Source organism: Camelus bactrianus, chromosome 7 (genome assembly GCF_048773025.1).
Source record: "Camelus bactrianus isolate YW-2024 breed Bactrian camel chromosome 7, ASM4877302v1, whole genome shotgun sequence".
Taxonomy (NCBI): domain Eukaryota; kingdom Metazoa; phylum Chordata; class Mammalia; order Artiodactyla; family Camelidae; genus Camelus; species Camelus bactrianus.
In genome coordinates, this window is record NC_133545.1 from 21,076,459 (window position 1) to 21,089,702 (window position 13,244).

The 13,244-nt window shown below is 47.1% G+C and overlaps 1 protein-coding gene and 1 non-coding gene across 2 annotated transcripts; one reads left to right on the top strand and one right to left on the bottom strand.

Annotated features, from left to right (window-relative positions):
* Positions 1-3,032: 3,032 nt before the first annotated feature.
* Positions 3,033-3,104, bottom strand: TRNAP-AGG (transfer RNA proline (anticodon AGG)). The gene has a single exon. It is a non-coding gene; the product is annotated as a tRNA-Pro (tRNA).
* Positions 3,105-9,560: 6,456 nt separating this feature from the next.
* Positions 9,561-12,656, top strand: OPN1SW (opsin 1, short wave sensitive). The gene is made up of 5 exons (XM_010947561.3): positions 9,561-9,915; positions 10,236-10,404; positions 10,720-10,885; positions 11,304-11,543; positions 12,537-12,656. The coding sequence occupies exons 1-5, from the start codon at positions 9,561-9,563 to the stop codon at positions 12,654-12,656; spliced, it is 1,050 nt and encodes a 349-aa protein (XP_010945863.1).
* Positions 12,657-13,244: the final 588 nt, after the last annotated feature.

Below are 13,244 nucleotides of genomic sequence, written 5' to 3' on the forward strand. Positions count from 1 at the left end.
CTCTGCAGCCAGGAAAGAAATGGGTACACTTGGGAACCGGAGCGTCCCAGCACATCCAGAAAAGCACTGGGAGATTCCTAAGCCAGGGACACACACCAGTCCCTTCTCTTGCACATCCATGCACAAGACCATGAGCAAATACTGTCTGTGTCACTCATACAGGCTCCCAGATTCACAAGCTCTCCATATTCCTCAGGAGAGAAGCCCTTCTTTGCCTGGACATCCCCTGCTTATCCTTCAACACTCAGTTGGGAGTCATCTCTAGGAGCGGTTCCTGACGCCCCACTCTGACCCCATTAGATGGCCCTGCTGTTCTCTACCCTGTCCTCCTTCCCTCTAGGGTAGCGCCAGTCACTGTGGGTTGTCAAGGTCAGGTTTCTACTTTTCTGTCTGCCCAGTTTCTTGAAGACTAGGAAGTTATCTTAGTCATTTTTATATCTCCAGCATTTGACAAACTGCCTGACACATAGAATAAATGAGTAAAGGTAAATCTCCCAACTATACAGTTAATGCTCTGCTCATCATTTTACATATGATTTTACATTTAAAGAGTTCAGTGTTACCTGTTAACAGTATTGTTGTCTATAAACCTGTCCCTCTCTACCTCTCTTCTTCCTCCCTCTCATACCCCTAGCCCAGTATGTGCTCTGAGCACTGGTGAGCACAGACCAAGATGTTTCATTTGCTCCCCAGGGGACAGGGCTCCACTCCATACCCTGTGGTTAAGGCGATCCAGCTGTGGGGAAAGGCTGAGCAAGCCCACCGAGACCACTTCCAGAGTGTCTGCTACAGACTTGAGGCCTGTCCAGACGTGGGGAGCAGGGCAATTGTCAGGGACGATGGAAAGGGGCCGGCACTGGGAGAGTGGAGGGCTTAGGGTTCCGGGAAATGACCAAGCCTAATGCTGGAAGCAGAGTGACTGTTCTGCCCCAACACCACTCCTTCTGGTTCTGGCTGAGCCAGCAGGGTCAGTTAGTAGTTGACCTTGACTGCTCACCTCTTGGCTAATGGAGGGAGGGATAGGGGAGGAAGTTGTCAACTGTAACATTCAAGGGTTCAATCTCTCCTCGGGGAGCTCTGATCCTGAGTATTAGGACTAATCTCTCCCTGGCTCCAGGGGTGCAGTTCAACATTCATCCTTGATTTGGGGAGCATTCAGGGAAGGCCTGAATCAGTCTATTCTCAGGACCCAAATTTGGGCAAACCCTGGCCAGACTAGTACTAGTTTAGGGGTGGGAGTGAAGACAGTAGGCAGGAGGAAAGGGCTTAGCAGGTATGGGGGGAAGTGGACTGGTCCAGGGACGCATCTCTGAAGGGCTAGGAGTGGCGGGGATGCTAGCCAGGTGATCAGCTTAGGGGCATGATCTAAATTAATCCTTGTAATCCCTGGACCCAGGACTCAGCCTCCCTCCTAATCTCATCCCAGCAGATCATCCTCTCTGAGGATTGATGCAGCCATTTATCCCCCTTTACCCTTATTTCTAAATGCCTAGATTCTTTCATTAAAAAGAAAAAAAGGGAAACTTTTAAATATGCAAAAAGTACAGTGCAGAGAATAACATAATGAATATCCATGTACTCACCACTGAAATCCAGTAACTGTTCATTTCTTGTCCCATTTAATTAAGAAATAACCCAAGATAGCCCTTCTATTTATGGTTTTACAGTTTTACTTAAATACATGTATCCACAAACAACAGAGAATCCTGATTGGCGTGTTTTAAAAAATATATCTAAATGGTGTTATATTGTACACATATTCCTGAAAACGACAGAGAATGAGGGAAATGTAATATTCCAATAGATAATGATTGCGTATTTTCCAAAATGGAAGAAAAATACAGTCCTCGGGTTTAGAACTGAGCTTATAAACACACTGCAAAATATTGAAGAGAAAGAGAAAAATCTTAAAAGCAACCAACCAGAAAAAAAAAAAAAAACCTTGTTTGCCTACAAAGATAACAATTGGCAGCTAAACTCTTTTTAGCAAAAAAAGTTTATAGAAGGACTTGTATTTCTATCCCTTTTCTCTGCTTCCTTGGGCTGGTGTATATCATTTTTAGTCTTCTTTCTATGGACAAGGTAGAACTTTGATGTTCTGAGATTTATGCAGGATATTCAGTCCCAGCTCCTTGTCTCAGGTTGGCTGAGGCCACATATCCTATATCTGAAACCATTAAAACGCATCTCCAGTTCCCTGGGATATATCTGTGATTTGCGTCTGAAATGAACCATGGGCCACTGTGTTAGCCCTTTCCCCTTCTTCGTCTCTCCCTCCTCCTCTTCCTCCTCCTCCTTCTTGTTTTGTAGTCCTTAAATTCTGATATCTGGGGATTTCCCTTTTAAAACCAATTTTGCAGTTGTTCATATTTTAATTTTTAAATTCTGTTTTATGCAGTATTTCTCTGTGTTTTAGGGGACACTGGGTGAAGAGAGAACTACATTAGTTCAGTCTGTCATGTAGCCAGAATTTCCTCTCTAAATCCTTTTTACCTTTAGTAGTATTCCTAACAGTATATTATAGTTTGCAAAGGGTTTTTACATGTAATTTCTGATTTAATCCTCCCAACTCTGAGAAATGAGTATTATTGTCCCCATTTTACTAAGAGGAAAGCTGAGATTCAGAATTGTAACTTTAATCCTAGCTTTTGGACTTTGAAGCCAATGCATTTCATAGCTTGGGTTTTACATAGAAAGTTGGCCTTATCTTGACCTCTAGCTCAGGCCCACCTCCCAAATTGTCCTGATCACTTACTCTTGACCTGAGGCTCTCTGAGAGGCTTTCTGCCTAACACAAGGCAACACTTTGGCTCTGGATTCAGCTCCTGGAGCTATATTAATTCCCTCCTGCTCCGTTTGGCCTCAGTGGTATATACATGGCTAATGGGGAGACTGACTGGTAGCTTGTCCTCAGGGTCCCTTTATTTAGTCACCACTGGGCCATCTCTGCTTCTACTTTTAAAAGGGCAGGTAGTGTATACACGTGTGGCAGGGAAAGGGGGACAGAAAAAGAGAAAAAATTTTAAAAAGGAGGGCTCGTCCGGGATTTGAACCCGGGACCTCTCGCACCCTAAGCGAGAATCATACCCCTAGACCAACGAGCCACTGATAATTATACTTTGCCAGATGTGCCTTTCCTGCCACATCAGCAGCCGCAGCAGTTTGTGGTTCCTAGAAACGGCCTCTCTTCTTCCAGGCTGGCTCCCAGCCCAGGCCGGCTGCACTCCAGCCGGCCTCACCCCTCGGCTCTCTCTTGCTCCTCCCCGGCCCACCGCAGAGTCACACAGATGCCCCATGTTCCAGGCAAGGCCCTTTCTTCCCCACAGCCAACCAGTTCTCCCCCAGGGCTGAAAGGTGGGGTTTCTAGGGATGCTGCTGAGGAAGAAGGAGCCCGGCTCCAGTCACCTCCCCTTCCGGGAGCCCCAGGGGCTGGGGGCCTGTCTGGCAACTCCTGCACCATGAAGAAGCACACTGCTTTCTTACTTCATGATCAGACCACCAGAAAAAAAAAAAGTCCCCCAAACTCATCAGCTTCAGAGGTGAGGACTGAGAAGTCTGTCCCAGATCACCCTTGATTAGGTGACGTTTGCTAAATTACTGTTTCTTCATCTGTCAGTTGGGAAGTAACACCTGCCCGGGATGCCTTATAGGGCAATTTGAGGATCAGGAGAGAAATAATATGTGAAAGCACTCTGCAAACTGTAAAGCGCTGTACAAAGAAAGGGGTTATTATGATGGCAACATGAGGACGGGGAGAAAATACACAATAAGAAAGCTGCCACTTAATGCTCACCGTGGGCTGAGTGGTGTGATCTGAGCTTTACAGATCCTGCTTAACCTCGTAACAGCCTTGTGAGATGGCTGTCACCTCACTGTAAGAAAAAGAAACTTGCCTAAATTCAGCTTATAAGAAGCCCATTTATCTGAATCCAAAGCCTGTTTGAAATGGAGTACACGCTGCTACTCAGACTTTCTAGAAAACCAGAGATGGGAATACATCCTGTAAATACGTGCTGTCCCTACCCCACCTCATCCTGCCCAGGGAGGCTGCAGAGAAGAACCTGCCAATCGGCTCAGGGTGGCCTGGGTGGGGGCTCTTCAGGCTGGGGTTTCCCAAATAAGAGTGACAGAGGAGGTCACACCTCAGAAACTGGGGCCTTGTAGGAGCCCTCAGTAGGCTCCACCAAGCTCTCTCTTTAGTGCTGCCACCATACCACAGCCATCACACCCCCAGGACCCTTGCTTACTTCCGGGAGCGGGGGCCACCCTCTGTGAGGCCTGGAGCTCCGGGTGGGGGGCTGGGACAGGGACCTGTCTCATTGACCTTTGGATCTGGCCCTGTGTCTGGCACTTGGCAATCCTGCGGACAAATACAGACAATTCCCAAGCATTTCTGGGTGCTTGGCCTTGTGTAAGCACTTGACCAGATTAATCTCATTTCATCCTCACAGAACAACTGTTGCAGGCATCTCTTAGCACACATTTGTGGAATAAATGAACATGTGAATGAACGAAAGAAAGGAAGTCAGGAGTGTGCACAAAAAAACCCAGTGGCAACAGATATAGAAGTGACTCCTCATCACTGGGCTGGAGATAAAAACCACGAGCCTGAAGAAACCCTTCCCACCCTCCATCCAAAATCAGGCTTCCTAATGAACCAACCCGTCTGCTGAATAGAGGGAAGAATGGCCTTCACTTTAGAGAACGGAGTGGCCAACATTCCTTTGTACCCAGGGGATAAAGTTTTATTATCTCCATCCAGGAGTGTCTGGACTAGATGACTCGCTCTGCTAACTAATCATGGCCAGAGAGAAAGGCAACAGCTCATCTATCCTAGAACCAAGAAGACTTTTTTTGGGTAGCTGTTCTCCGGCTTTAAACTGGCTTATAAATAAAAGCCACTCAACACGTCATTCCATTACCTCAGCACACATTCCCTAGTTGTTTCTCTTGCTGGGTGAGCCAGGGGTGAGGTTGCTCTAAGCAAGGGCTCCAGGAGAACCTTGCTGAGAATGTTTCAGGGCTGAGGCCAGGGTTGGGTCCCAGCCAGGGCTTCTCTCTGGGGGTGCTATTGGAATTTGAGGCAAGATCATTCTTCTTGGTGTGGCCTGCCTAGAGCAGTGTCCTGCCCCCTCAATACCAGTAACCCCCTCTTTGCCTGCAGCCATAATACCACCCGCCCCCATCCCAACCCCACACACTTTCAAATGCCTCCAGGATGGCTGGTCAGGGGAGAGGAGCGCTACTCTGGTGGAAATCCATTGGCACCTGCCATGCGTTGTTTTCCAGGCTAAAATTACTGTGGCCTTGAGCTAGGCAGTAGGATTTTAGGACCTCACTGACTCATTTGTCTGTGTGTTTCAAAGCCGCAGATGCAATTCTCTAGGGAGAGTCATGGCTCTGCCTCTGGGGGTTTCTTCCCCTTCCTCCCAGGCATGAGGATAGCATTTGTTCAGACAAATCCTTGGAGGATTCCTTATTTTCACAACAGCCTGTGGACCTTTCCCTTATCTCTCCACTTGTCTGGAGAGCCTTATGGCGAGGGGGCAGTATTTAACAGACAACGTTGTCACAACACATCATTTCAAGCTCATTGTCACCTCCTACACATCAAAAACACAGCGAAAAGCAAACACTGGTTGCCTCTAGAGAGGGGACCTGGGAGCCTGGGTGGGAAAGAAATGTATTTTTCACCAGACATTCTTTTGTCCTTTTTGAATTTTGAGCCCTGGGTACATATATAATCCACTGAAAACAGAAATGAAATTATAAAAAACTAAGCAGAGAGAAGCAACAATTAGAGGGGATCAGGAGAAATGCCTTTCAAGCCTCCAGAGAATTGAAATGTCCTCTGGGTCAGAGCAGCCGGGCAGAGTTGGTATTTGGCCCCCAGCCGAATGGTTCTGGTTTATGTCCAGTTCTGAATTGTGCTTTGTACAGAGCCCATATTGAGGGTAATGGCAGTAGACCCAGTCCTGTGAGACTGGTCGTCGTGCTACTCAGGAATGCTGTTGAGGACATTGTTTATTATATCACACCAATGTCTCCTTTGTGAACCCCCATGCTTGTCTGTCATAATCTGAAGAACAGTTGGTTTGTGTTTACTTTCTGGACACTGAATTATGTAAATGAATAGCTGCTAGAAAGCACGAATGTGTGGTCCATCGATAGTGAGCTCCCAGAGTGGTCATATTCCTTTCTTTCTTTCTTTTTTTGGGGTTCTGGGGATTTGAGTCCCATCTGGGGTGAAGTGGTTTAATTGCCAAATTTTTTCTTTTCTTTTTTAAATTGAAGTATAGTTGATTTACAATGTTGAGTTAGTTTCTGATGTACAGCATGGTAATTCAGTTACACAAATTTATATATTCTTTTTCATTATAGGTTATTATAATGTATTGAATATAGTTCCCTGTGCTATACATACAGTAGAACCCAGTTGTTTATCTATTTTATAAGTCTAAATCCAAATCAACGGTTCTCAACAGGACGGGAGGGGAGCAGGAGGCAATTTTGCCTCTTAGGGGACGTTTGTGTCTGGAGACATGTTTGGTCATTATGACTAGGGTGGTGGTAGTGCCGCTGGCATCTAGAGGCCAGGGATACTGTTAAACATCCCACATTGCACAAGACAGCCACCCACCAACAAAAGAATTATCTGATCCAATACGTCAATGGTGCTGAGGTTGAGAAACCCGGGTCTAAATGTACCTAACATGATCTTCTGTAAAGCCTTAATGTATTATCATGTTCCTAAATTAATAAAGTAAATTTAAATCTGAAAAAGGTACAGTATATATATTAAATGTACAGTTGTCCCTCAATATCCATGGTAACCTCTGTGGATACCAAAATCTTATAATGCTCAAGTCCCTTATATAAATTGTGTAGTATTTGCATATAATCTGCACACATCCTCCCGGATACTTTAAATCATCTCCAGATTACTTATAATACCCAACACAATGTAAATAGTTAGTACAATGAAAATGCTATGTAAATATTTGCCTGCATAGGGCAAATTTAAGTTTTGCTTTTTGGAACTTTCTGAAATTTTTTAAATTTTTGAATATTTTGGTTGAACCTGTGATGCGGAATCTGGATAGAGGGCTACTGTACCTCAAATGTCTCCAGTTTTGGGTTTTTTTTTTTTTAAATCATTGCCCTTCTCCTTTACCACCTGCCCCCTCCTCAAAATCTCCCCTCCTACTTCATGGCTTCAATGACTCTGAAAAGTTTTTTGTCTCCTACTTAGATACCAGTGAGACTCTATGCTTGCATAGGGTACTTTTTGGCCTAAGTCCCCCAGGGGCATCTGCCCTATTTTAGTTGTGTCTGGACTGCTCTTAGCTTGGGCCTATGGCCCCTCCTTCTGATGTGGGGTGGAATAGGGTGGAAAGAGACAAAGTGTCAGGACAGTACCAGCCGAGGCCAAAGATGCAGCCAGCTGTCCTGAGTAGTTAGTGGAAGTAAGAGGGCCTGAGTGTCTTCTACCCATATCGGTTGGGTTGGCAAGCCAAGCCCAGGGGCTGCCCTTGCAGGCTCCTGTCCAAACCATTTGCAGAGGTGGGCATCTCAGCAGAGTCCTGCAGACAGCTGAGGCTGACTCACTCCACTCAGCCCAGGCCAACAAGTGGCCATGTGCCCTGCCCAGGGAGAGGCACTTAAACTACTGCCTTCAGGGGCAGCCTGTGGCCCTGGCCCTAAGGGCCTGCCCAGGGCAAGAGGTGTGCTGACTCAGGCAATCCAATGGAGAACAAGTGGCCTTGCAATTCCTGGACCCTTATCTGGATCTCACCAGGAACCTCTGCCAAGAATTTAGCCTGTGGGTGAGTGTCTGTGTGGAGTGTGTGTGTGCATGCACACATGCACACTCTTGTGCCTGGAAATGTCAGTGTTTCAGAAATGGCTGACACGTCTCCATCTAGTCTTTCTAGCTCAGGCAGGATTCAAGGGACATAGATTAAAATCCTAAAGTGTGGCCTTCAGGGAGTGTTAAATGGAAAGCCCAAAGCGTTTGCCCAGCTCCTCTAACTTGGAAGGAATCAGACATAAAGTCTTTCTCTGCTGCAGTGGGTAGCAGCCACAGTCTCTGCTCAGCTTTCAGATCTTCGGCTCTTGCCTTTTGCTGGGCTCCTTGGTGACTCCTCCATGCATAGCTCAGTAGTCAGCCTAGGATTTGCGGGGTGTTTATATGCAGATTTGAAGGTTTCCCCTTCTGTGGCCTCCTTCATTCCAGGAAACCTACCTTCAATTTTCAGCTGCTTTGGAGTCTCAGACTATCTTTTGACTCTACAAGCCAATAAAGGCTGGGATTTTGCTTGAGTTCGAGCTGTCCCTCACCATTTAGATGGGGAGTGTATTCAGGAAAAAAAATCATTTGAGTATAGATTGCAGGTGGCTCTGTTCATTCAAGGGTTGAGTCTCTCAGTTTCTGCCTTCTTTGGGAGTACTCTACAGTGCTTTCAAATAGTTGTTTTTCATATTTTTTCTAGAGTTTATAACTTTTACCTATAAGAGGATTCATCTGATAAAAACTACCTTGCCATTACCAAGCCATCCTTTCACTTTTAACTTATATATATTTAAAATGAGTCACTTTTATCTATATATCTGTAGTCTACTGAGGTGGGGAAGAAGATACACTCATAAGGGCTGAAGTGTAGTGTTGAGTGTAAGTGCAAGCAGAGCTTAGAGCAGAGCTGGGGTCTCTGGGGTGGGCTTCCTGGCAGAGGACTTTCCGAGTCAGGCTGAGAGCGGGGCCGGGCTTGGATGGGGAGACAGGAGAAAGACTGGCAGCTTGGGCACTGCTGAGCTAAGGACAGGGGCAGGTGTGAACATGGCATGAGAGAGACAGTGAGCCAACCAACCTCGACCTGGCTGGGGGAGGGCTGAGTAGGAAAAATACCCTCTCTGGGTAGACTCACCATGAAGAAACTGGCAGCCTGGGATGCCTTAGACCTCTAGGCATTGTCGAGTTGCCCCTGAACTGTTCCATGAAGGCTGTTACTAAGGCGCTCCAGGGCACTGTCCATTCCCTGCCCCTTCCCACAGCCTGAGGCTGGTTCCCAGGCTGGCTGTGAGCCCAAGATCCCTGGAGAGGGAAACTTAAGGGGTACTGTCCACAAAGGGGCAGGCGGGGTGCAGACACCTGTAGGGATGTAGTGGTGTTTGAGCCAAACAAAGAGGGGTGCCCTTGATAGTTCCACTCAGAGGAAAAAAGGGGTGGAAGGACCTTTATTAAATATGGGTCAGCACCTGCCCAGGCCCCATTGAGCCCACTCTTATTCATTCCAGCACCCAGCATTGCATGTCCAGATTCTTTGAGCCCAATCTTTTATCCTCTGAAGAACACACAATCGGCTTTGGGGCCACGAAAGGAGGTTTAGGTGAGGGTTTGGGGTCTCTAATCCCAAACTTCATTCTTAGGAGGCTTAGGATCAGTATTGATCTTTCAGGGAGCCTGAAAGTGGCTTTGGAGGAGAGTCCTTTAGCAGGGTGGGGGAGAAGTGGTGGTGGGAGGATGAGCTATAAGAGGAATCAGAGCGGGTGGGGGACATCCCATGAGCAAAATGTCAGAGGAGGAAGAGTTTTATCTGTTCAAGAACATCTCCTCGGTGAAACCGTGGGATGGGCCTCAGTACCACCTCGCCCCTATCTGGGCCTTCCGCCTCCAGGCAGCCTTCATGGGCTTTGTATTCCTTGTAGGGACGCCACTCAATGCCACGGTGCTGATAGCCACACTGCGCTACAGAAAGTTGCGGCAGCCACTCAACTATATTCTGGTCAACGTGTCCCTGGGGGGCTTCATCTATTGCATGTTCTCTGTCTTCTGCGTCTTTGTAGCCAGCTGTTATGGATACTTCGTCTTTGGGCGCCGTGTTTGTGCTATGGAGGCCTTCCTGGGCACTGCAGCAGGTACTGCGGGAGACGGGGGCTGGGGGGAAGCAAAGGACTCTGCTCCAGGATTGGAGCCAGGGACCAGGCTGTTGGGTTAAAGTGGGCCCCTCAAGAGGAGTCTGGGGGATAGAAGTTTGGTGTTCTTTTGAATACTGAGGTGCAAAGCAACCCAGACCAGAAGTCTGACCACCTGAGTCCCAAACTCTGCTTGACTCATCATCAGTCCAACCCTCCTCCCAGCCCTCTGCCCCTGTGCTTTCTCCACCCCTGTATTCTGCTCTGTGTTCTGTCAGGATGAGTGGGGCTATTTACTCCATTACCCTCACATTTCATCACAGGTCTGGTGACAGGCTGGTCACTGGCCTTCTTGGCCTTTGAGCGCTACATTATCATCTGTAAACCCTTCGGCAACTTCCGCTTCAGCTCCAAGCACGCAGTGATGGTGGTTGTGGCCACCTGGATCATTGGTGTTGGCGTCTCCATCCCACCGTTCTTTGGCTGGAGCCGGTGAGATTGCGGGGCAGTTGTGCTAACTTAGCTAGAAGCTCAGGTTGTGAGGGTGGGAAGAGAGTTGGGTCTAGTCTTTGACCTCTAATTTTTAAAGAACTGGTGGGACAGACAAGGGAAAGGGCTGTGGGAAAGAAGGGCTAAAGTTTACTCTGCAGTTGGAATTGCTAAAAGCTTGCTAGTAAGGACAGAAAATACTCCCTGCCTGAAGTCACTCCAGGTTCTTAGTGGAGAACACAATCCAGGAACCTCCACTCCCATTCCTCTAACTCTTGCAGTGAGCCTCGCAATGAGCAAGCACCTGGTCCCTTGCAGGTACCTGCCTGAGGGCCTGCAGTGTTCCTGTGGTCCCGACTGGTACACCGTGGGCACCAAATACTACAGCGAGTACTATACCTGGTTCCTCTTCATCTTCTGCTACATTGTGCCTCTCTCTCTCATCTGCTTCTCCTACTCTCAGCTGCTGGGGGCCCTCAGAGCTGTGAGTGGCTTTTGTGAGGGTCAGGGGAGAAGGGGTCAGAGGGCTCTAGGTGACAGGGAAGAGTGGGTGAGTGCTCTAGCACATCAAACAGCTGGAAATGTCCATAGCCAGGTAGAGGGGTATCAAAAAGCAGTGAAGGAAGTGGGGACAGGGAGATGATGAAATAGAATGAAGAATAAGGTGGAGTCATCCCTGCTCGGGTCTGTCAAGAGATGCATGGGTTGTTTTCCAATGTCACAGATCAGAGAGCTGCCTCCATCTTGCCTTCCTCAAGGAATGGGAGCCAGAGGGACTAGGCCAGAAGGTGGGACAGAGGAGAGACAATTAGAACAGATAGCCCCTGGTAGAAAAGGGTCCAAGGATCTGGGAGATCAGGACCAGGGAGAAGAGGGCGCGATGTTTTCTGTGCTCTTCTCAGGTTGCAGCTCAACAGCAGGAGTCAGCGTCCACCCAGAAGGCTGAGCGGGAGGTGAGCCACATGGTGGTAATGATGGTGGGATCCTTTTGTCTCTGCTACACGCCATACGCTGCCCTGGCCATGTATATAGTCAACAACCGTAACCATGGGGTGGACTTACGGCTAGTCACCATTCCTGCCTTCTTCTCCAAGAGTGCTTGTGTCTACAATCCCATCATCTACTGCTTCATGAATAAGCAGGTAAAGCTCTCTGTTTACATTCCTCCGAGACCCTGGCCCATGAGAACTGGTTCTTCCAACAATGACTTTTAATTCAGATCATCTTGGACTCTACTCAGAGGCTTTCTAGTGGTGAACAGGGGAAACCATGGAAACCTTTAATTGGCTGGAAAGCACTTGGTAAGCACAGGGGTGAAGATGTGGTCATCAAGACAAGATCACAACCCAGGGAAGACAACTTGAGCCACAAAAATCAAGTTGCTCTAAAGGGCAGGAGGAGAAGTGAAAAGACTGTTTCATTGAAAAAACTGATAGACTGACAATTCCCCTAAATAAATAGTCCTTCCATTTCATGAGTTCTTAATCCTTTCCAACTTCTAGGCTGCAGGAACATTTATGTAAAGCACAGAAATCACAGCACATGCATAAATTTCTAAAACAGCTTATCATCTGAAGGTACCAGGTGGCCTCCTGTCCCAAATTCTGAATCTAATAACTCAAACTCAGATGAATCTAGGAGGGTTCCTGTCTTATAAGGCAAACACTCTGCTTTGAGAATTGTTACTTTGTTTTCTCAGCTCCAGAGATGGATTAAAAACGAACATGAAACCTCTTGGAGAGAAAGAGAATTGGCAGTCCTTTCCCAGTTGGGAGCATCTTCTAGTAATAGTGGAGTGGGTGGGCAGGGCCATTCTGGGGCCACTTCTGACAGTGCTCTTGTCACGCAGTCTGGTTCATGAGGTTTCCGAACAGTGAGGTCTCAGAGTTAGCCAGAATGTGTAGGGATTATTGTAGACCCAGGGGTAGCAAGTAGCCTTAGCCTGGTTTATAGCTAGCTGTCAGGATTGAGATGATATATTCAAAACTACCTGAGGAGATGCTGGGTATAGGGCATTTGGAGGAGGCTTTGGTGACACAAAGAATGTGATCTTTCTTCCCCCATGCTTCCTGATGTTATCTCCTCTGTACTGGTCTGCCCAGGGGACTATCTCCAATTCTGCTCTTTTCCTTCAGTTCCGAGCTTGCATCATGGAGATGGTGTGTGGAAAGTCCATGACAGATGAGTCTGACATGTCCAGTTCCCAGAAAACGGAAGTGTCTACTGTCTCTTCCAGCCAAGTTGGCCCCAACTAAGGAGCCACACTGGCCTATTTGCAGCAACTAGGATTTTACATTTAAGGAAATTTCTATTTTCTCTGTCAAACCAAACTACTAACAACACAGAAAAAGGGAAGGGGAGTGATAGTCATCTGGGGCATCAATTTTCCATTTTCCTACTATTTCCTTCCTACTTACACAAAGCTACTGTTCCAGCTGGGTCTGCATCAGACCACCCCAAAGGCCACTTCAACAATCATCAGTTTCTACTCTTCAGTGGCAGTCTACAGCACTTGGAGAACAAATATCAAAATACAATGCAACTATGGCTAATTTTTCATTGTATGGACAGTTATTTTCCTTATTAACATTTTTTTCCTACTGAAGAATCTGTTCAGAGATGATACAAATTACAATAAACTTTTGAAAACACCTCAGAAATGGGAGACATTAAAAAAATAAAATAAGCCTTTTAGTAGGTCCCAATTATGTGTTTGAAAGAACTTTCTTATGCTCTGCCAGCAGTTGCTATAGCTTTGGCAGGGACAGCCATGGCCATAAACCCCCGAGCCAGCATGAATTATTCCAGGTGCTTCCTTTCCACCAACCTCCTATTTGACTAAA